Below are 24,249 nucleotides of genomic sequence, written 5' to 3' on the forward strand. Positions count from 1 at the left end.
AGAAATCAAGTACAACTATATAATCAACTTAATTATCAAGCTGCTACAGCTGCCAACTAACTTAATTATTAAAACTGATTATCAAGCATTATAAGTACATAAAAATATACATTCCAATAATGGATTGTGTGTCAAGTGTAAAATTTACTCTTATTTATCAATAAATTAATTAAAACAATGCATAAGATATAGAAATATATAAAAATGTAATTTGGTAATATTATTTTATCACTTATATTATATTTAAAACTTTCAAAATACCAGCAAGAAAGTAATAGTACGCTTTTCGCTGATTTTTACATGCAAGAGCACAGGTGTCTGATAAATTTGATGAAAAATTTCATAAAAGTGTCCTCTTTAAGTTCGCAAAAAATTAAAGCGCAGTACAAACCAGTCAAAGGTACAACGTCCTACGCTGGTCAAAGGTACACGAGATGGGTTTCTTCAACAATTATCATCTCAAACCCCATTTAGGGTTAGAAATAATTATTTAAACTTTTCCATAATAAAAAAAAGATGTTGTTTAATGTAAGTAATATCATACATTAGCCAAACAACTATTTATGACAGTTTTGTTATTAAAATAAGATAAACATAAATATTTACTTTTTAAGAGCTAAAACTAATAATTTCTTGTGGATCAACACAATCTTCCCCAACCATGATATTTTAAGGTAAAAAGAGTCGTCATGGACTAATATTTCAAACGGCACTTCAATTTTTTGCAAAATGATAATAGTCGGCCAATATGACAGAGTGACTAAAGGTACAACGTGGTCAAAGGTACAACAGGTTCCCCTATCTGCTGACTATAAATTTTTTTCTTAATTATCAAAAACAGGGTCGAATTTAACTTTCCTTAAAAGACAACTTGGTTAGAAAAGCTGATTTTGATCGGACTATTTGCCGCCGTAAGTTTTGAAAAATCTTGCAAAATATATGCGGAGCATGCATTTTCTTTTATGCTCTAGGATTGGATATTAATGTCAACATAATGGAGTTTAAAATTCAAGACCAACGACCGAGAATGCTTGTAATTTATACTAATAATATTTGTTTTAGTTAAGATTCGATATGCATTTTCTAGTGTTAGGTTCGACTTAAAAAAACGTAATGTTGTAAAGCAAATTTTTCTATAAAATCTTCGATTACCTGTTTATAAGTTGCTATCAAAAGACGGAGGGCGTTTTACTAAACTTTTCAAATGGCGGAATTATCTATATCAGATGCGCTGAAATTAATTCACCAACTACAGAATTTTATTGTTCACAGAAACGAAAAAATAGAATCTTTAACAAAAGAAGTAAGTTTGCTTCATAAGGAGTGTGAAGCATTGAAAGAAGAGGTTCAATTTTGGAAACAAAGTTCCACATGTAAATGGTAATTACATTACTTCTTACAGATTTACTTATATAACTTACATACATACATACATACATACATACATACATACATACATACATACATACATACATACATACATACATACATACATACATACATACATACATACATACATACAAAGTTATGTATTCATTTTTTTTTTTTTTTTTATTTGTAAAAAGTTAATTAAACATTCTATGGCAAAAATCTTCTTTAAACAAAAGTTAATCACAAAATAAGTGTTTTCAGTTGTTGCAAATCAGTATATATATATATATATATATATATATATATATATATATATATATATATATATATATATATATATATATATATATATATATATATATAGTATTGTAGAAATTACGTTAATATTCCTAGTAAGAGTGCTCAATACAGCATAGTTAAAGTGAATATATTATTATTATAATAATACAACCTAAATAATTAGCTACGTTTATTTAACATTAGTTTCACGCAATAGCGCTCATCAGATGTCGTAACATCTGATAATTGCTATTGCATGAAACTTTAGGTAACTTTAAATAAACCTAGCTAATTATTTAGTCAAATTAATGATAGTAATAATGATGATAATAATGATAATGATGATGATAATAATGATAATGATGATGATAATGATAATAATAGTAATAATAATAATAATAATATAATAATAATAATAATAATAATAATAATAATAATAATAATAATAATAATAATAATAATAATAATAATAATAATAATAATAATAATAATAATAATAATAATAGTAATAATAATAATAATAATAATAATAATAATAGTAATAATAATAATAATAATAATAATAGTAATAATAATAATAATAATAATAATAATAATAATAATAATAATAATAATAATAATAATAATAATAATAATAATAATAATAATAATAATAATAATAATAATAATAATATTAATATTAATAATAATAATAATAATAATGATAATAATGATAATAATAATAATAGTAATAATAATAGATAATTACAAATATGTACATACATACATACATACATACATACATACATACATACATACATACATACATACATACATACATACATACATACATACATACATACATACATACATACATATATACATACATTTATACATATATACTTATATACTGATGTGCATACACAGTATTTGAAACTATTTTTAATTTTCTATGACTTCTATTGCTGATAAAACTTTAGAGGTTAAAGTTTTTTACAGATTTTTTTGTTTTGTACTTTGATAGTATTGTTATTTTCATAAAGTTATCTGCATCACTATAGCTGATTAATGTTGAAATCACTTAATATTATTGTTTAATAAGCTATAAAATGCTTTTGGAAGTAAGAATGACTTTGTAAAGATTTTAAAATAGAAGTTATGTGTATTTCATGTCAAAAAAAAAAGAGTATGAAAGACATGATAGGATATATATAAAAAAGATTGGTAAAAAAAAAATCTTGTTTTATTTGTTATTATAACTTTCAATTTATGTTAGTAATCCTAGTAATATTACATGTTTAATAATAAAATATATTTAATAATTGATACTTCTTTTCTAAATTTTAGAAATTTTTCTCAATAAAATGTGTGTGTATTTGAATTACCATATTGTTATTAAAAAATTTTAAGATGTTTCTGATTTTACAGTAAACAGCCAAAAATATACTTTTTTAAACTTGAAACAAAAAATGCAACTACTTTTAATCTCAAATTTAAGAATGATTTTATTTTTACTTTATTTATACTTTATTTATCATTAATCTTATTATTTAATCTTAATTTAAAAAATAACTGAATTTAATTTAAAATATTATTAGTTTGCCTATATAAAGGAGTTCCATGTTAAACCATCTGTATTGATTAAATGATTTAACCAAAAAACCTTTAATGAAACCACATAAGAAGTTCTTACAATAAAATTTGTTGAAACTTTCAAAGATTCTGTAAATTTTTTACTTTATTTTGTGTTTAATCATTTTGTATTTTGTTTTCAAGAATTAAAAAGAAAAAAGAAAAAAAAAAGATTTCATTTAAAAATTCATGTTCCTTTAAGTTAAACTCTTCTCTGATTATGTGAGCAGATTACATAGAGTAAAAATTTTGTGATAATTTAATCTTCAAAGATTTTTTTAAAAAAGGAAATCATTACAATGCCAGATAAACCAGCTATTTTCAAAGTTTTTATTTGAATAATTTTAGGGTATTTTTAATTAAACTTTTTATTTTATTATTATTTTACACTTATTTAACTTGTTCAGCAGTTTGATAACAAGCTTTTTTTTTAAATTTTATAAATTGATTTAAAATTCTTGTGTAGTGTTTTTATGAATTTTGACTGAAAATTTTAGTGAACTTTGTTTGAAACTCTATAAACCATGTGTTAAAGTTGTTGTTTTACTTTTAAGGGTTTTTTTTTGTTTGCTTAAGATTTTTTTGTTTGCTTAACACTAAATGATTTGGGTTTTAGTGAAAGTTATTTTTTATTGTCATTATATAAATAGTATAAGTTATTTAAGTGTTGTTTTTTAAATCTATTGAATAAACAAGCTATTTTTTATATCCAAATGTGCAGTAGCATGTAGTTATGTCTGCAAAAAAATCAACTTTTTTCTTCTGAATATTAGGTTTATTAATAGTAACTCCTAGTTCAAGTGTTTGGTTGAGCCCACTAGAAACTTTTTTTAAAATGTGGGTTAATAAAAGAAACTTTTTTTAAAATGTGTGTTAATAAAGGAAACTTTTTTTGGGTTAATCTCTAATACTTTAACAAATAACTGTTATTCGTGTTGGTACCAACTTTATGTTTTTGAAATTTTATTTTTTTTTTAGCTAATAATTTTACGAAGTATTAAGTTAATAAAGTAGTTCTGAGCATTTTTCCCAATGAGTGATTTGTAAACTTTAATTTTTGTAATTATTTAAATTATTTATCAGATTCTTGTTTGCATATATTGAAAGGATTTCAGGTTTACTAAATCAATTTCTTTTAATTTAAATTTTATGTCATTATGTCTTTGTTATCACTATAAATAAGTAAACATAATGGCATTTACATGATTTTTTTGGAGTTTTTCCATGGCAATAAGAAACTGCTTATCTAATAGCGTCTTGTATAAATGTGGCTCTTTCATTTAAATTGCTTTAAAGGTTTTTTTTTATGCAGACAATTGCATAACTGCTAAAGATGTTATAAAGGTGCAACATGCAGTGTTGTAAACCTACCAAAAATATTATTTACAGTGAGGTTTTTTTTTCTTCTGTGTTTTAGTATGGTAGCTTCAGAAGTATCAGGTAGTTCTAATATGGTTAATACAACAGTAGCCTCACATGGAGAAAGTACTTTATATGACATAGTGAGTGTACCAAGAGATACAGGTGAGCAAGCGTTAAAAAAAGAGAATGCTAGTTTCCCTTCACCTAAAGTAGTACGCTCAGCCTCTAGGCGAAGTCATCGTCGCTCTGACAATCCAAATATTTACCAGCTTTCTTCAGATCTTCGAGAAAAAGCTATTGAGTGTTTAGAGAATAAATATGGAGGCAAGGAACAAGCAAACAAAGCTGCCCGAGTGATTCAGCATCACTATCGGCGATGGATTATGCATAGAAGCTTTAAGAGAATGAGAGCATTTTCTGATAGAAAAAATTCCTTAACCAGAGCTCCTGGAAGCTATTTTAAAAAATTAAAACAATCTTCATTAGTCTTTTATGGTCCAGAAAACCCTGTAATGATTGTTGATGACAATGAAACTTGCCCAGTAGATACTAGGTTAAGCGCTTCTTCATCTGATTCAGAGGCTCCTTCGAGTGATACTATTGATGTTTCAAACTATGACCTATCTGATAATTTAGGTGAAATTGTTGCAGTAGATAAGTTCACAGATATTCAAGGCAATGAAACTATTTATGAAGAAGCAGAAATTACTTCAGTAGAAGGAAAGGTAAGGTTTTTTGTCTTTTATTTTTTTCCACAAACCATTTAAATTGTTTTTTAGTTGAAATGATAAAAAAAATTATGAAACTATTTATCTTTTAGGATGAACCTGATTATGTCAGGCTGAAGAATACAAGTGCTCACTATGATTTGAAGTGCACAGACTCTTCTCATGAATATGATATTATTGAAGGTTCCTTTTTTATAATTTCCAGTGTATGTATGTATGTATGTATGTATGTATGTATGTATGTATGTATGTATGTATGTATGTATGTATGTATGTATGTATGTATGTATGTATGTATGTATGTATGTATATCAGGGTGGGATGACAAACAAATTTTTTTTAGAATAAGGTTTTGTAATGGATCCTAAAAGTTGTTACTTCCCTCCAAAAAACATACTTTTAAAATTTCCCAGCTTTCTTTTTAAGAAACAACACAAGTTACCTCATTTATATGTATTTTAAATACTAGACACATGAAAGACATTAAATTGTGAAATTTTATTAAATAAGACATATCAATGGTGCAGCAACTAAATTTGCAACTGATTAAAAATAAAATTTAATAAATGACTTCAGTAAATAAACACAGGAAATCTTACCAACATAGTAAATAACTCCATTGGTCCCACCAAGAAAAAGAAATGATCCAGCTGTATCAAAACTTAAAATTGGAATCACATCTTGGATCTACATGAACATTTTCTTTATTTAACAATATCTAATACACCAAATATTACTTCATAGATTTGTGATTTTATATATATTTTTTAAATATATTAAAATTAATCTAAAAAATATTTACAATTTTGAAATATAGTAAAAATTGAAATGGTTGTATATTTTTTTTGAAATGCTTTGAAATTAGTCTTAGAAATATTTACTAGTTTAACATATCATAAAAAAAAAATAATTTTTTTAAATTTCCTACTCTCCAATTCTGTGTGATAACATTCCACACACCAATTTACTAGACACATGAAAGACATTAAATTGTGAAATTTTATTAAATAAGACATATGTGGTATATATATGTATCAATTGTCTACTTATCAACTAGAAAATTTAATTTGTTGGGATAGTTAAATGATCTGATTGTGTCTAAATTTAAAGAAAACTTCTTTCTTGCAGCAATTAAAATTTCAGCTGCCTGCTTTCTAATTTCATTGTTTTTGTCAGAAATTGCATTTATTAAAATATCTCTGGGTGGCAAATGTATGGATTTCTTAGAAGAGCAGATTAGCCACATTTTTAAAAGTTTGGTCTTTTATTTTTACAACATTGGACCATAAAATGAAAATTTTGTGAACCACTAAAGCATTGCAATTTCTTTTTAATCTCAAACTATGATGGAGTGTACAGTGTGACAATCAAGCAAGTGGACTATTTGTTAGATTTTCTTTTTAAAATAATCCAAAGAGTGTATTTTTCTTTTAAAAAGGTTGTATTAGCCTTTGTTAGCAATATGGGAGATTTTTTTTAATTTAATATTTAATTGTTGTTTTTTTTATTTCATGTAAAAATTGACAAAATGATTGTTGTAGTTGAAAAGAAGTATCAAACTCACTTGAAAAGCAACAAACATACATATCTAGAAAGTCAACAAACCTTGGTCTTTAAAATCCTTTTATGTAAACTCAAAAGTTTGAAGTTGTCACTCGTTCAATAAAAAGTCTTAAAAGTTTTATAGCACCTAGCATGTGAATTTAAAAAAAAATTCCATAGAGTTGAGGTTTGGTGTTGAGGGTTTCATTCTAATAATGGAACTTTAACATTTCATTGACTTTTTTTACAATCTCTGTTTTTGTTATCAAAACATTTGCAAGGGCATATATCAAGCACTTCCTCAAAAGACTGTAGAGCTTCTGTATGTGGCTGACATTCTTTTTTAATTAAATTTTTTAAAAGTCTCTGTGCAACATCTACCAGTTTGGATAGTTTGATAAGAAAACTGTTCAAGGTAATGGTTGGTATACCAGATTTTTCCAGATGTAAAATTTTTTCATTTAAACAGATATAATACTTGAAGCTGGTGTTTTATCAATTAAACTAAATATATAGAAAAGCATCAAAAAATATTATTTTTATGTATTTTTTGTATTTTAACAGCTAGTTTTGTCTTTTGTATAAGAGCACATTAATTTATCAGACAGTCAAGCACACTAAAACTAAAATGTAATAAAAAAATTTTATTTTAATAACTTAGTGCATTAGACAACTGTTTGCACTACTTTAACTAGAAAAAATATTATTTTGAGCTCCTCCAAAATTTTTTAAAATGATTCTGAGAAAAAGGCTTCATTTTGGGACCCCTTAATCACAGTTATTCTCATATTTGATTGTATTACTATTGATAACTACCCACAACTTTTAGGACCCATAACAAAGGAAAAAAAAAATTCACCCATTTGTTATTTTTCAAAATAACCAAATGCTGATCCTCATTTCACTAGTAGTCATTCAAATCTCAAGTCTTTAAATTCTTAGGTATCAACAGAGGTCTTTAAAATCTCAGGTATCGACAAAGGTCTTTAAACACTAAACTTCTGCTTTGTTGTGATTTAGCAGGCACTCTTAACAGACATAAAGAACCATCAATAAAATGAACTATTGCATTTCATCTCCTTGGGTATGACAATGTCATTCAGTGATCTTTCAACAACATTTAAATGCACCAAATCTTCTTTTTCTCTCACCAATTAGGTGATTATTCCTCAACATCTGCATCTTCATTAACATTCAAACTTTTTAATAACTAACTATTAGTGCACTAATAAGAATACATTAATGCATTGTAAAATTTGTAATTTTTAATACATAAAGCATATGCCTTATGTATTATGCATTTTGCAATTACATAATTAACTATAACATAATGTTTCATTGTTAGTAAAAACATCAAATAAAAAAAATCTATATAGTTATCACTGTTTAATCTGTATCAGATTCAAATGGTCTGTGCAACCTTTCAATATTCATCAACTAACATAAACTTTACTTGATTTGTTAAATAAAATACATGTCTTCCGAAACTTTTGCAGTTGTGCACAGTACAACTACAAAAGTTACAGAATCAAAAAAAACTGTGTAGAATCAAAAAGATTCTTTTGGACCTTTTCCTTTCCTTCTTAATATCAACAATCAGTTCTTTAGAATTTTCCAGAAATGTTTTTTGAGGTTCTTGCAAGAAATCTTTCTTTACTCATATACTGATATACTTTATATATATACTCATATACTACATATGCTTTACTGATATATAGATAGAACTAAAGTCTAACAAATAGCCCAATTGATCTTGAAATTGTACTTAGGTAATTGAGTCTTTTTTAAAAAATATAATTTTTTTTGTAAAACATAATTATATTTCAAAATCATGGGTTGGTTTATGTGGAAAAACAGCTTGTAATTTGCGTTTTTACCCATGGTTCTCTTAGCCCAATAAAGTTTGTTCAAAATCAAAACAATCGCAATCCACCTTTAAAAATAGCTATTAATACCACAAGTGTGGTTGGGTTTTTTTCTACCGTAGTCTGTAAATACATTTAAAAAAATTCAAATAATTTGTGAAGAATTAAAAAGAAGGCTTTTTACATTTAAAAATACTTTGTTTAAAATTAGTTAAATCTTAGAAATAATGTTAAATCACAATTTTACATAAAAATTTTCAACTTCTTAATTTACTGTCACTTAGAATCTACAATTGCAGAAATTAAAGACAAGTTTGTAGATTTAGAGGATGGTTCAACCTTCCTAGTCGACAAGATTTATGATGGTAGTGATGTTGACTTAACCAATTCAGATAGTTTATCTTTACCTGAAAAGTTTCAGCCGACAGTTGACAAGTCTATGCATAAACGCCAATTTCGAATTGGAGTTAACCTGTTTAACTGGTTAGTTTTAAAACCTGTCTGGTTACTTTTAAACCTGTTTTAAATTAGTTGCTGATTAACTGCTTAAATACAACACAGTTGATTTGATTAGAACACAAGGAAGTTGTAAGTTTCAATCAGTAAATATGAACTTTTTTTTTTAGGAAGCCAGAAGTAGGAATTCAGTATCTAATTGACAATGGTCATATGGAGGGTGATGAAAAAAGTATTGCTGAGTTTTTTAGAAGGGAAACAATGATTTCAAAGCAAAAGATCTCTGAATATTTTGGCAATTTGCGTAATGGTTTTAACATGAAAGTACTTTAGTAAGTAAATTTTTGGTAATAATTTTTTTTTAATATCAAATTAATGAAATCAATTAAAGAAATCATTATTTTTTTTTTTTGCTACTAACACTTTCTTTTTTTGTTTTCCTGTTGATAACAACTTTTAGACAAATTTTCTACAAACAAAGTTTGGCATTAATTCATAATTTACACAACCTTAGATAAATTTACATTATTTTATATAAATTAAAAAAAAAAAAGACTCTTTTTAAACAACATGTTCTTTAAAAATGTGGTGTAAAATGTGTTGCTACTCTGATGAACATAACCGCTGCATATCTAAACATTACAATTTACAGTTAAGAAACTGAAAGTTGTTCTGAGAGTTATTTGTTTGGAGAAGCTTTCTTAAATTTTAAACTTGAACGTAAAAATTGTATTACATTAATCTGAATTTTTCTCTTGATATATTTTTGAAATTATATTCTTTATGATATTAAGTGAATTTGCAAAATCATTTGATTATGTGGGCAAAGCAGTGGACGAAGCTCTGCGTCAGTTTCAATCCTACTTTAAATTAACTGTAAGTTTAGGTTTTCTAATAACTTAGTATTTTTAGTCTTAATTCATTTAACTGAAAAACATAAGTCTAAATGGCATCTTGTAAATTATATAGCTTTAAATTGTGAAGCTTTTAACAAGAATGGCACACTCTTTTGAGAAAAAGTTTTTAATCTAGAATTGAGACTAAATTTTTTTTGTTGGGTTATATTTTTGGTTGTGTATATTTACAATGTGTCTGGAAATTAATGTTAAAAATAAGGTTTGCACTTTTTGTGTGTTTTATCAGCTGATTTACAAAGTTTATTTAAATTTTGTCAGAAGAATAATTTTAGTTGAACTTTCTGAATAACAATTTTGAAACTTTGCTTGTTCAACACTTGAAGCTAAGCGTAAAGTTTAAATATGGACTAATAATATCCAAATTTGTCATTAAAACAAGTGAGAAATAGTTACTTTTACTTTTAAAAAATGCAGCGTTTTTATGGAGAAGCATTGGATATATTATCATTAAAGGTGGTTGATTCCTAATAAAAACTATTCCCAATGAACCAAATGCACTGGCTCTTGTTGTTTAGCCATTAAAACTAGGGAATTGTTTTAATAGTATTAAACTATTTTAGGCCTAAATTCAATTGGAGATTTTATAGTTTATTTACAAAGCTATGTTTTATTGCAAAAAAGTAAAATAAAACTCAGATGTTTATTAATTGTACCATAAAGAAAAGATTACAAATTGAGTTTTCAAAATAGGATGCCATTTCTCCCTGAGATCTGTTATTTTTGCAGAAACAGACTAAGATGAATGCATACAAGTATATGGGACATTTTGACAGGCCACCTGCAATCAAATATGAAAAAAATGTATCAGGAAGAGTATTGCTTTTTGCAGGGCTCTATACCTGTTCATAAGGCAAAATATACTGTGACCTGGATGGAAGAAAATTTTAAGGTTTTTATTGCTCCAAAAACTGGCTATTATCTTTGATTTATCTTAGCCTACTAGATTTTTTCATATGGGGATATATGCTACCTAGTGAACTAAACTAAAATCTATCATTTGGAGCCAATCTTGTTTGCCCAAAGCATAAAATAAAAAACTGGTTGTGTGTTCTACCTGCAATAGGTTCAAAACAAGATTAAAAAGAGATAAGAATTTGATAGCATTGTGTGTAACAGAATTTCCAAGCAATATGGATCTATACACGCACGCACACAGATACACACAGGCATACAAACACACACAGATTTATTACCCATACACATCCAGATTTATATATATATATATATATATATATATATATATATATATATATATATATATATATATATATATATATATATATATATATATATATCTGTGTGTGCATGCATGCATAACAATTCATCTTGAATATTAATTATTTTGTGCACAAATAAAAAGAGTGTTACTAATATTTCCTAATATTTATATATTTCCTTTAGGGAGAAGCTCAAACTGTTGAAAAGTTTTTACAGGTATGTGATCTCAAGAGTTTGATACCAATAATTGTTATATATAAGTTAAAGATGATTAAAGTAAATAAATTAATTATAAATAAAATTTCAATGAAGTCTTGCGGATTTTAGGTTTTTTCAGAGCGGTATGTGGAATGTAATCCTGGTTATATTTCTGACAATGCTGATACTATTTTACTGCTTTCTTTTGCTCTTGCCATGCTCAACACTGATCTTCATAATCAAAATGTAAAGCAACGAATGACAATGAATGACTTTTTAAAAAATTTACGAGGAACAGATAAGGGAAATGATTTGAATCAAGAAATGCTGAAGGAAATGTACCTGAGGATACAAAAGGTTTTCTTTATTAAACATTATTATTTGCATTTATTTATTTACTTATTTATTTGTTATTATTGTTTTTATTATTATCATTATTATTATTATTATTATTGTTATTATTATTATTATTATTATTATTATTATTATTATTATTATTATTATTATTATTATTATTATTATTATTATTATTATTATTATTAATATTATTATTATTATTATTATTAATATTATTATTATTATTATTGTTATTATTATTATTATTACTATTGTTATTACTATTGTTATTATTACTATTGTTATTATTATTATTACTATTATTATTAGTATTTTTATTATTATTATTATTATTATTATTATTTATTATTATTATTATTATTATTTATTATTATTATTATTATTATTATTATTATTATTATTATTATTATTATTATTATTATTATTATTATTATTATTATTATTATTATTATTATTATTATTATTATTGTTATTATTACTATTGTTATTATTATTATTACTATTATTATTATTAGTATTTTTATTTTATTATTATTATTATTATTATTATTATTATTATTATTATTATTATTATTATTATTATTATTATTATTATTATTATTATTATTGTTATTATTGTTATTATTATTATTATTATTATTATTATTATTATTATTATTATTATTATTATTATTATTATTATTATTATTACTATTATTATTATTATTATTTTGATTTTTTAGAATGAGTTTGCAACAGGTGCTGACCATACTACACAGTTGCGTCAAATTGAGAATAGTTTTATTGGCAAAGTCCCAGTAGGTTTTCTTTATAAATAATGAGGTTCTCCTGAATGTTGTAATAATTCAGTATTGAAATGTAATCTTTTGAGTTTAAATGCCATAAAATCCTACTAGCCACTTTTTCTTTTTTAAAAAACTTTATTATATTCAAGTAGATTTAAGAAAAGTTTAGAAAATAAAGAAATTTTACTTTGTGTATGTGACAAGGTTTACAGCATTTTTTCACAATAAGTTCATTTTAATTATGTGTAGAATATTGCAGCTTGTCATCGTCAGTTCATAAAGCTTTTCCAAATAGAACAAGTTTATGATCCTAGCCGGAAAGACAAACAACACAACAGACTTGCATTTTTGTTCAATGATTTATTACTAGTAAGTTTTTTTTAACTTCATTATAATAAAACTAGCTTGTTTACATAGAAATCTTAATATAAAACCTTGAAGAGAAGTTAAAAATGATTCCACATTTTCAATTATAAGTTATATGAAAAAATTTTCTGTAAGTGTCAATTTATTTGGATTAGTTTAATATAAATAAGTTCAAGTGGATAAAGTTGTTTAATGAAAATAAATGTTAAATATTACAAGTCCAGTAAACTCCTTTTCCTTCTTATTTTGAAACAACCTTTTTTGTGAAAAACCTTTTACATCTTTTCCAATTTTTTTTTAATTATTAAAATAATTTGATATGATAGAAATATTCTACAATATATAAAAAGTGTAATAAAAATATAATTATAGGAATGAAATGCTTACAAGACATTTAAAATTTTTAATTTGAATGTTACACATTCAAATCAAGTTATACATCTCTTCAGGAAGATGATGTTGTGAGACAAGCACATCATTCCCTAAATATGTGTTTGTTTTATAGCATCATCTTCCTGAAGTGATGTTTGACATACAAATGTATTCACACAAGCTTTCTTGTGTTTCATAAAAAAAAATTTAAAATTAAAAGTTAAATTAAAAGTTAAAAGCTAAATTTATTAATCGATTTTGTTGTTGTCTAAAAAATTATGAATTTGTGCTTTTCTTTTATAATTACAAAGATATTTTTGTAGAATGGTAATTTTCGAAAAATTTTAACTGTTACAAAGGCAAGTTTTATAATACTAATGCCGTATTAACTTTCTTGTAATCTTTATTATTATATTCTTCAGCGTGTCACTTGTAACACTGGATGGATTGAGTCACTTCCATAATACTTTTAGCCTTCAAAATAAAACTCCTCCTGTGTCAAGATGCTCATCAATTGTGAAATTAACAAGTCTTTTTTAAACTTTTTGAGTTAGTTTACTTGCAACAATGATTTATATTTAATACTTTTAAATTTCTTACAAAACCTTGACCCATTGGTCATAGCTTTTGATGTGGTTGTTTGTGGGAGAAAATTTAGTTCAGCTGCTATCTATAGAGAAGTATGAATTTTTTTTTTCCTTATAAAAATCAGATGAATTCTGTCAATTTCTTTGAATCACTTGAATTTAAGTTTCTAATTTTTGTTTTTCAAGAGTGATAACTACAAAATAAACATCAATGTTTCAATGATTTCTTATTAAAACATGAACATTTTGTCCCAACAGTTAAATTTCAGAAGCAATCTTCACTTTTAAGTGCAAGTTTTTTTGTTTGAGAATGCTTGTTAAAAGAAAATAAATTCGTCAGAATTGAAATTTTTTGAATTAATTTTTGAATTACCTTAAAGTAATCTTCTATCTCATGATTACTTCAATAATGCACTACTTTTCTCTTCAGTTTAAAATGCTTTTTTTTAGCTCATACTTTTCTCTTCAGTTTGAAGTGTTTTACCTTAGTTGCTAAGTTACTTGTAGGCTACCTCTCTGAGGCTCTAAAGTTCAATCGTCAGTTTGTTGCATTTGTTTAACTCAAAATCCTTCAGCTAGTTTAAACTCCCATTTTACTTTTTTCATAATATTTTAATTGCCAGTTATCTTTTCATATCTTTATTCAAATATGGTGTAATACTGAAAAAAACAGATGGTTTTAGAAGTTTTGTGTTTTGCCTTAAAACAGTAAATCATGAAAATCTTGAACAAAATTTCAAAAAAACTCTTAAATGAGTGAAAAGGTAACATGTTTAAAAGTTTTTATAATTTTGTCTTCAAGATTTTTAAAAACTTAAAATTTAATTATTATGATGATATACATAATATAATATATAAATTGATATTGAATACTTTCTTTGTTTTTACTGTCAAGTACTTTAATTGTTTATGGTACAATTAACTTGCTAGTTTCAACATGATTATTGAATCTAGATTACTACAATCTTTAAACCTAAATTCTCCAGTTTTTGTTAATTTAGCTTGCAAAACCACGTGGTAAGACTGGTATTCATGGAAGTGGCCACGTTTTTAGTTGTAAAGCATCTTTCTCTTTACTTGATAAGCGAGTAGCTGAGTTCTCCAATGAGAGTTAGTATTTTTCTAATTGTTCTAATATTTTCTTGTTTTTCAATAATTTTAGTTTGTCACTGTTATATTCCTTCAATCATCAACCCTACCATCAGTCAAAACACCATTCTAATTTCCAAATAGATTGGTGCATTGACTGATGGTGTGGTAGATGATTGCTGATATTACATTAACATAAATTGAAGTTTTTTTGTTTGATTTACAAAAACAGTCCTTAAAAAGAAAAGTAGAAGATAACTTCAAATTTATTTGAGTTTAGGCTTGTGCAGGAAGTTTTGATTCTGAAGAGAAATTTTTTAGAATATTTTACCTTTTGAATTTTTAATGCATGAGATAATTATTTACGTCTAAGTAATTTGTAGTAATAGTTGACATGTGATGACATGTGTAACATTTAGCTATAAATGTGTAATAGCTTTTACAACTAAAGATGACACATTTCACCTTCTTTGCTCTTTTTTCAGATTATAAGTATGGTGTTTTATTATTGGGGAAGTTTGACAACAAGGCTATAGCTTCATTTAACACAAAAGACGAGAAAACAAGGTGTTCATTTGTAGAAGAGCTTGATGAATATATAAGAGAGGTTTTTTATTACTACTAATTTTTCTCTCTTTTTCTGTGCTCTTTACAATCCTATAATAATGGAGTATTTTTGTTTGTTAATCATCTTTGATGCATCATTTTGATATATGTCTCAATCATATATAAATCAATGAAGTAAAAGAAAAATCATGTCTTTAGCAAGGATCTCAGTTGAAATTTATATTTAAATTAATAGTATGTTTAGCTATACAAATATATAGTTAAAAATGATATTTGTTGAGTTTGTTGAGTTATGTAGTTAAAATTTATGTAATTTGTTTTATCTTTTTTCTTTGAAAAGATGTATTGAAGAAATGTATTGTTTCTTTGAAAATTAGAAAGTATTAAGAAAAGCTTAAATAATTGTTGTGGCATTTAATGTTTTTCTATTGTTTATCTATTTTTCTTCCAGACAACTGGTATTGAAAATATACGAATTGGTAAGGCTGTCACATGTTGATAATACACATTTTAAATGGTTTTTATGTTGGATTATATTTAAAATAAGTGTAAACAAATTTGATAATAGATGCTATTTTTTCAAGTTACTATAAGTTTCATAAGTTTTCCTCTGAATCTGCAATATTAAACTTTTTTATTTTTAGCTCTGAGCAAGGTGAAGCAGTTAAGTTGGCACAACATGCATAAAGAAGATCGCACAATGTCACTTGTGCTCGACAAAAGTATTAAGGGCAAAGGAAAGGAGAGCATTGAAACAAGCAGCTTGACTGACCTACGTTTGACAAAGATTGACGAAAAGGCTGCTGTGTTTTCTTCAATGAACGATATTAATGCTCCTCCTGGTATGTATTATTACAGAAGTGTAAAATGTTCCTATGCATTAGTTGACATGTTTATGTTTTTAGACAAATCTGAAATAAGTGTTGAACACATTATTTTGTTCAAAACATTTTTAAAGAATTGTCATTTTTTTACAGGTGATGTATAACAAAACTTTAAAATGTTACTGAACTTTAAAAGATTTAAAAAATTTTTAAAGAAAAAAGTTCATGATATATATATACCTTTTTAATTTCAACAATTAATACTAACTTGCCTTTACCATGCCATGTTACTATTAATCGTTGAAATTAAACTTGACTACTGCAGATTACAGCTTTTTTCTATACTTTTTTCTATTGATGATGGTTCTTTAATAGTTTACCCTTGGTTTACATTGCTTTCAAAGATTGCTTTCCTACATTGCAAACTTGTGGAGTGGCAATTATTTTTCAAAGCTCAGCATTTAGTATCACAAAAATACCAAAATTTTTGATAAACAGTAACTTAAACTAGTTAAACGAGTTAAACTAGTTTAAACTTAACAAGTTTAACGTATTCAATTCATCATTTAAACTTTTTCTTAAAACAATGAATCCTTAAAAGTGAATTTTTGTAAAGACAATTTAAAGCCACTTTTTCTGAATGATATTGTGTCGCAACAAGAAATCTTAATATAAATTTGATGTTGTTTCCAGTTGCTACCATAATGGTGAGGGTTAAAGCCTGTATCAAGATAAACCTCATCAAGACCATGAAGGCAATGGCCAGTGACATGAATGTGCCATAAAAGACTGTCAAAAGGGTTGTCAAAAATTTTATTGGAGCTAAATCTTAAGCTAGAGAAGTTAATTTTTTTTTAACTACTTTTCATCTGAAGGAACAGAGGTTTCAAAAGTGTAAGAAGATTCTTAGGATTCTCAAGAAAAAAAACTCCAGTCATCTCATATGAGAAATATTTCACCTTTGACCAAGTCCATAATAGCAGAACAAACAGGTACATTTCTAACTTGAAAATGACATTTAAACAATAAGTCAGACAACTCCCTAGCCAGGTTTTTGGTTTGATTGCTTCAAATGGCCTTAAAATACCCCCTGTGTTTCTGTAATTAGGCACTGGGATGGGTTCTAAAGAGTATCTAGAGAAATTTCTTCAATCTCATGTTGTACTATAGATACAAACCCCTTTTATTAATAATGAAAAATTTGTCTTAGGATAGGATGAGGCATCCTTTCACACAGCAAACTTGGTCCAAGACTTGCTCAGAAACAACACCAAACTCTGCTCTAAAGTTGTATGGTGTCTAGTTCCATTTACTCTTGGCACAATCTCTCAGGTGACTGCATACAGCATACCTGCAAGAGGCATTTTGTAAAAGCTGTGATTGTATACCTGATACTCTAATTGTGATAAAATAAGTTCTTGTCCATATTTTAAATGTGCATTGTTAATTTCATTTCAACACTGTTAGTTTTTTTGTCTAAATTAGCAAGCTGCATGTAGTGCAAAAGGAAGTTTGTAACAGTTTGCAGTGTATTTTCCATAAAAACCTTTAAATCAATGTTTTACATGTCTTGACCATAACGCTTAAAATTGCACTATAAATTTTTTAAGTCTTTTATTAGAAATATCTGTTCCTAATACCAAATTAAAGGTTGCTGTTTTACCCAAACTGTGCTCGAAAATTGTGCTCGGGAATTTTATGTGCAATCAATCCAGACTTTGGAAAATTTTTATTCTTTTTTTTTTTGTCAAGATTTCTCTCAAGTTTTTAAGTTTGTGTTTCTGGTACCACAGGAATGTTAAAGAAGCTTCTTGCTAAAACAGAAAATTGAAAGGAAAATTCTTGAAAAATCATTGTTTAAAAACCCGCATATCTTTACTTACAAATTTTACTCCTAAGTTTCATTCATCTTCTTCCATCTGATACACATCGGTTAAAGTAAGAGTTTATAGATTCTGTTTTCTTGTCATTCCAACTTTAAGTTATTGCTAGAGTAATTTCTAAGCCCAAATACCTTATTGTCACACTTGAGATTGAATGTCACACTAAAATTCAGTTCTTCAAGTTTTAGTGGTTCTAACATTTTTAGAGTATTTCCATTTGCACCTTAGACATTTTTAACAATGACAATAAAACATCATTTTGCCCAGAAAAGTCCTCATAAGAGAAGGAATAAATGTCAGAAGAGAAATAAATGTTTTTAGGATTAAAAAACTTTCACTGACATTCAAAAGTTTTTCCACCATTCTAAGAAATATAAGAATTAAATTCTCTATCAAGTCTTCTTTCTTCAATTACAAATTCGAAGAATTTGAATGATGTCCCTATTTTTTTTTTTCTGTTTTTTTTTATTTTTATCTTTTGTAGTTAAAGATGAGATGCAGCAAGGTAATATGGTGCGAGCCAACAGTGCCTCTTCACTTAATGCTCCCACTTCTGTAAGTTTTCACTTCATTTTTTGTTTTTAGTTTTTGTTAAGTAATCTCTCAGTTAAATATTATAATCTCTTCATCAGCTTATTTATAGTTTATTTTTCCTTACATGTAAATATGGTTTATAAATAACAGTTAACTATTTACATTTGTATTTTTTATTATCATTTTCAATGTGCAGCTTAGCTGAATTCCATTAACAGGGCTCTAGCAACAGTATTGCATTACTAGTTTTCTAATCGTTTTTTAACTTACAAGGGTAATTTTAAAAATTTGCAAACTAAAAAATAAGTTACAGTAGTCTTTTTAAGTATTTGTGATACATTATGAACCTAATTTATAAAAAATTTCGATGTCCATAATTAAGCTGTGTTGGAAAAGAATATTTCAAAAATACAAAAAATATAGTTTTCATGAAATATTTTTTACGTTCATTTAATGAATTTGCCATTCAACTACAAATTAGCAAATTCATTAAATGAGCATATTTCAATTTATTTTTCATAATTTTGCAATATTCTCCTTTTTCTACTCAGCCATTAAATTATTTTCAATAGTTTGTTCAGACATCAACTTTTATAAAGTCTTTTTGTCCGTAGTTGAAATGGATAAAGCTGAATACCATTTGGTGATAAATTTTTTTTTGTTAAAAATGGCTTGACATTAAAAGAAATCTTTAATGAGAAAATACACTGGGTGAAAGTGCACCTTTATATACAACCAAATTTATAGCTGAATTTTGACATGACTGTACAATCGCTTAGAAGATGGTTCATGTAGTGCACGTTCAAAAGTTACAATGACAGAAACAATCATTAACAAATGGCATGATATCTTTTTATGGAATCATAAAAAAAAATAAAAATGTCTGAAACTGCTGAGGGTTTTCATGTGATAAACGTAAGTATGACATTCTAAATGAATGACTTTTTGTGAAAAAGTTATCTTCAAGGTATTTCAATCGTATTCAAGTTCAAATTTTCTAAGATTTTTAGGCTTAATTTAAGAGGAATACAACTGACTTTATCTAACTACAAATGAGACTTGGATTCATTAGTACACTCAGTAGTCAAAACAACTTTCAAAAATGTACTTATGAATACTCTCTGCCACCACTACAAAAATGCAAAAATCACTTTTATCCGATGTTTCAGTTCAGGTCTTCAGTTAGGTCTTCAGTTAGGTCTTTTTTTTTGGAATGCTAGAGTTGTAATAAAATAGAACGAGAGACTATTATGTTTACCTTTTGGATCGATTTAGCGAATCAATTCATGAGAAAAGAGCAGGCTTGTCAAAGAAAAAAGAAATCATCTTTTATCAGGATAATGCTCGTCTCCATATAAGTATTGTATCATGGTAAAACTTGCTGAACAGAAGTACTGCATGCTGCCCTATCAAGCCTATTGGTTCAGATTTGACCTTCTTTCGATTTCCATTTTTTTCCCAAAATTAAAGTAACTCCTTAATTCTTAGCGGTTTTCATCAAATGATTACAGCTGTTCACTATTTTGAGAAGCCCTAAGAAAATGGTTTTATGGATGGCATATAAGCACTGGAGCATCTCTGGAAGTTCAAAGAGGCTTTATTAAAAAAAAAAAATAATTTTTTAATGTGAATTATGTCCCTTCATAGTTAGGTTGCGACTTTTTCAAATTACCCTTGTATTTAATTTTTTGTTAAAAATTTCTAATATTAAAAAAAAATTTGCTTTTTGAGCTCTTTATTTTTCTTTAATAAGTTCGATTGTTTGGTATTTAAAAAATCGAAAAAATTATTCGTTACGTATCTATGTTCTGCAGACTCAAGACAACACTATTCCGCGGTTTACGGCTCAGGTACCATCTCCCAGTCCAACTAACAAACGTCCTAGATCGGGCCTCCTAGATATAATAAAAGAAGCAGTCGTCTCACCAAATAGCGATAGAAAGTCATCTACATTACCTCGACGTTCATTGGACAAGCAACCAAAAGAACATAGACGTAGTATGCCAGTTCTGTCTTCATACAGCAAGACGACGAGTAAGACCTAATTGACTCGACTAACCACTAACCAGTTGTCCTGTAATACGAATTTATGTAAAATGTTTTGTACCATCCTCTCTTGTGCCCAGACAATTAGGAATGCACACGATCTTTATTAAATTTTCTTTTTTGCCGACAAAATATTTTAATATTTCGTCGTTTCTATCAAAATATGTAAATAAAAACCCGCAGGTTTTTGCTAAAAACGAATGTTTGCAGGGTTTTAATTTTACGACCAGTCGATGTTATAAATCTTACACTTTCGTAACGCTATGACTTTGTGAAAACATAAAAAAGATCTTACTATGAAAATATCTCCTTGATCAAATTTTGATCAAAGAATTGAATATCACAATTCTTAATTACGCACGCGTAATTAAGAATTGGGATATTCAATTCTTAAAATTTGTTTTAATTTCAGCATCGATTTCGATTTTGTTTCGTAAAATACGTAGGAGTTTACGTAAAAACTCCTACGTATTTGTTTTATAACATCGACTCCCCAACTAAACAAACAATCTACAATTCGGGTTCTTAATTTTATTTTTGCCATCATCCAGGTAAATCATGGTTTTTAACCTATTGCATCCATTAATTTTCGTATCAATAGTTTTTATTGGATTATTTTAAAAAATGCTGACGGAGGACCCTTTTTTTTTTTGATGATACAACATTTTGTTAAGATACAGTGGGTGCAAAAAGTATCTGACACAAAGGAAAAACTTTATTTAGTTAAAGCCTATTCAACAAAATAACATAAACAAACACTATTCTAATGCAATTTTACATGGGAAATACAAATATCATATCAAGATAACAATATCATTAAATGTTGACTTGATAATTGCAATTTTGTAAAAGTTAAGGTTCAAAAAGTATCTGACACATCGTAAAAAAAGAATTTGATTCCCCAATAATTTGTCATCCGTTATGTTCGAGGGAGTATTCTAGAATCAGAAAACATTGGAACATTCTAGAATGCAAAAGAACGTCATCGAGTCTTTCTAACTACAGTCATTCATTACCTGACATCTTCATTGGAAGGTGGCCTCAATTTCACGCTCTTCAACAATGCCTAAAACTGCAAAATTGTCTGAATCAACTAGAAAAAGTTATTTAGCTGCACAGAGATGGTTTGGGATATAGAAAAATTTCATCTGTTTTAAATATCTCAATTTCGACAGTTGGTGATACTGTTCGGAGGTGGAAATCCTTCCATCTTTCGACTAGTCTGCCTCGTTCAGGGCGTCCTACAAAAAATGTCTGACCATACAGCTAGGAATTTAGTTCGAAAAGTACAGAATAATCCTCGACTGACTCGCTCTGAACTGCAAAAGAACTTACAATCATCTAGGACAAATGTTTGCAAGAATACAGTTAGGACAGTTCTTCGAAAGAGGATTCCATTGCTTTGATATGATATTTGTATTTCCCATGTAAAATTACATTAGAATAGTGTTTGTTTATGTTATTTTGTTGAATAGGCTTTAATTAAATAAAGTTTTTCCTTTGTGTCAGATACTTTTTGCACCCACTGTAACATAATTTATTCGTGTTGCAAAAATTCAAGGATTTTTTTTTTTTTTTTTTTCAGAAACTTGAGAATTGTTTTATTTGTTTAATTTGATTGTCGTGAATCGGTTTCCATTTTTACATGCTTTCGTAGTTTATTTTTTGTTGTTGTTATTATTATTATTATTATTATTATTATTATTATTATTATTATTATTATTATTATTATTATTATTATTATTATTATTATTATTATCATTTTTTTTGTAGAATTATAAAAATGAAAACGAAGGTATTCTCCCCCGACACACGATATTGGGAATATGGCCGTCCAAGTTCCGTAAATCCGGCAGCCCAACCTCTAATACCACTATAGATAAACAACATGTAATACAAAGTAATCCCGGGTCTCCGAAGATTCGGGATTGTAAGCGCACCGATAATTTGGTTGGGATTGACGAAAAATATCGATAAAACTTCGATGAACCGAGATTTATTTAGCTAAAATAAAGTTCTAGCATATGTTCAGTTATTGATTTAGAAAGTGATATGTTAATTTTCAGTTTCTTTGCATCGAAAAATTATCTTTTTCTTTCTTAGTTTAAATGACGAACTATGCGAGTTTGTAACGAACCTTTTACTAAATTAATCATGATTTAGTTTTTAATGTTTTTTTTTTTTTCTCTTTTAATATTCTTGTTGTTGACCACTGGGTTTCATTGAAAATAAGTTAGATTTGTCTTTTACATAGCACACAAAGAATATTTAAACTTTTGCGCTTTGCTGTGTGGGTTAGTTGGTTAAGCCATTAAATTACAATCCATAACTTTTTCAAGCGTTCAAATATTATTTTAAAGTTTTGAAAAATATTCTGTTGGAGTTGGCTGATTCGCCAGTAATTTTTATTTTTTTTAAAAAAATAGTATTCCAAGTACACGCGTGACGTGTTTGCGCAAGAAGGGGGGATATTATGATTTTGTGTTACTAGAAGTTTTTAACCCTTTTTTACTTAGTTTTATTTTGTAGTACTATTATTTTTTTATTAAAATAAAAAATTTTTAATTATGAAAATAAACATTTTCGATGCATTTTCACCGTTAGGCTTTCATCTAAGCATCTGCGTTTCGAAATTATTTCGGTACGATATTTTTGATTTTACCTATTTTTAAAACAAAGAGTTTTAAAAATAGGTAAAATCAAATTAAGTTTAAAGTTTATTAACTAAAGGCCAATTATAACACCTGATGACTAAAAAATGAGACAAAATTTAAATCAATTTATGTATGCTATTCATAATCATGCAATTGAAATAAAATAGTATATTTATAGGGAATTTAAAACTCTATTAAAATTATAATATAGTTTTAAAATATTAATCAAAATGGCTCCGTATAAAACAAGTTTGCAAGAAGACCTAAGAAAACGCATTTGCCAATTTAGAAATTCGCATCTGGAAAAGCCAAAAATCTTCACAGTAAAACACTTTCTAGATGATGGATCATCGAAAGCGACCATATTTCGTGCTCTAGAACGAGTAGACAATAATTTCGGCTATCAACGAAAAAAAGGAAGCGGTCCAAAGGCAAAAAAAAATGGACAAAAAGCACATAGACCAATTGAAAAAGGCATTTGATTATCATCACGGTGTTTCACAACGTCAAGTAGCTCGAAGACTCGATTGTGACCAATCTTATATATCTAAAATTCTTAAAAACAAGACGAACATTAGATATTACAAGAAGAAAAAGATTCTGCATCGAAGCGAAAGCCAACTAGTTCGAATCAAACC

General features: G+C 26.7%; 1 protein-coding gene across 2 annotated transcripts; it reads left to right on the forward strand.

Moving 5' to 3' along the window:
- Positions 1 to 892: 892 nt before the first annotated feature.
- On the forward strand, positions 893 to 23,122 carry LOC145194897 (uncharacterized). 2 transcript variants are annotated; one of them, XM_090095485.1, is made up of 17 exons: positions 893 to 1,380; positions 4,679 to 5,348; positions 5,444 to 5,534; positions 9,043 to 9,241; positions 9,385 to 9,546; positions 10,009 to 10,090; positions 11,533 to 11,565; positions 11,677 to 11,904; positions 12,627 to 12,701; positions 12,939 to 13,058; positions 15,016 to 15,124; positions 15,589 to 15,710; positions 16,122 to 16,149; positions 16,315 to 16,512; positions 18,862 to 18,932; positions 20,726 to 20,945; positions 22,731 to 23,122. In XM_090095485.1, exons 1-17 carry the CDS (start codon positions 1,205 to 1,207, stop codon positions 22,736 to 22,738), a joined length of 2,592 nt encoding a protein of 863 aa, XP_089951611.1. In that variant the 5' UTR covers positions 893 to 1,204; the 3' UTR covers positions 22,739 to 23,122. The 2 variants fall into 2 exon arrangements, with proteins under 2 accessions (XP_089951611.1, XP_089951612.1); XM_090095486.1 differs by lacking the exon at positions 20,726 to 20,945.
- Positions 23,123 to 24,249: the final 1,127 nt, after the last annotated feature.

Source organism: Hydra viridissima, unplaced genomic scaffold (genome assembly GCF_058129835.1).
Source record: "Hydra viridissima isolate aposymbiotic clone 2 unplaced genomic scaffold, HvirCarnegie_v1 scaffold_8, whole genome shotgun sequence".
Classification (NCBI taxonomy): domain Eukaryota; kingdom Metazoa; phylum Cnidaria; class Hydrozoa; order Anthoathecata; family Hydridae; genus Hydra; species Hydra viridissima.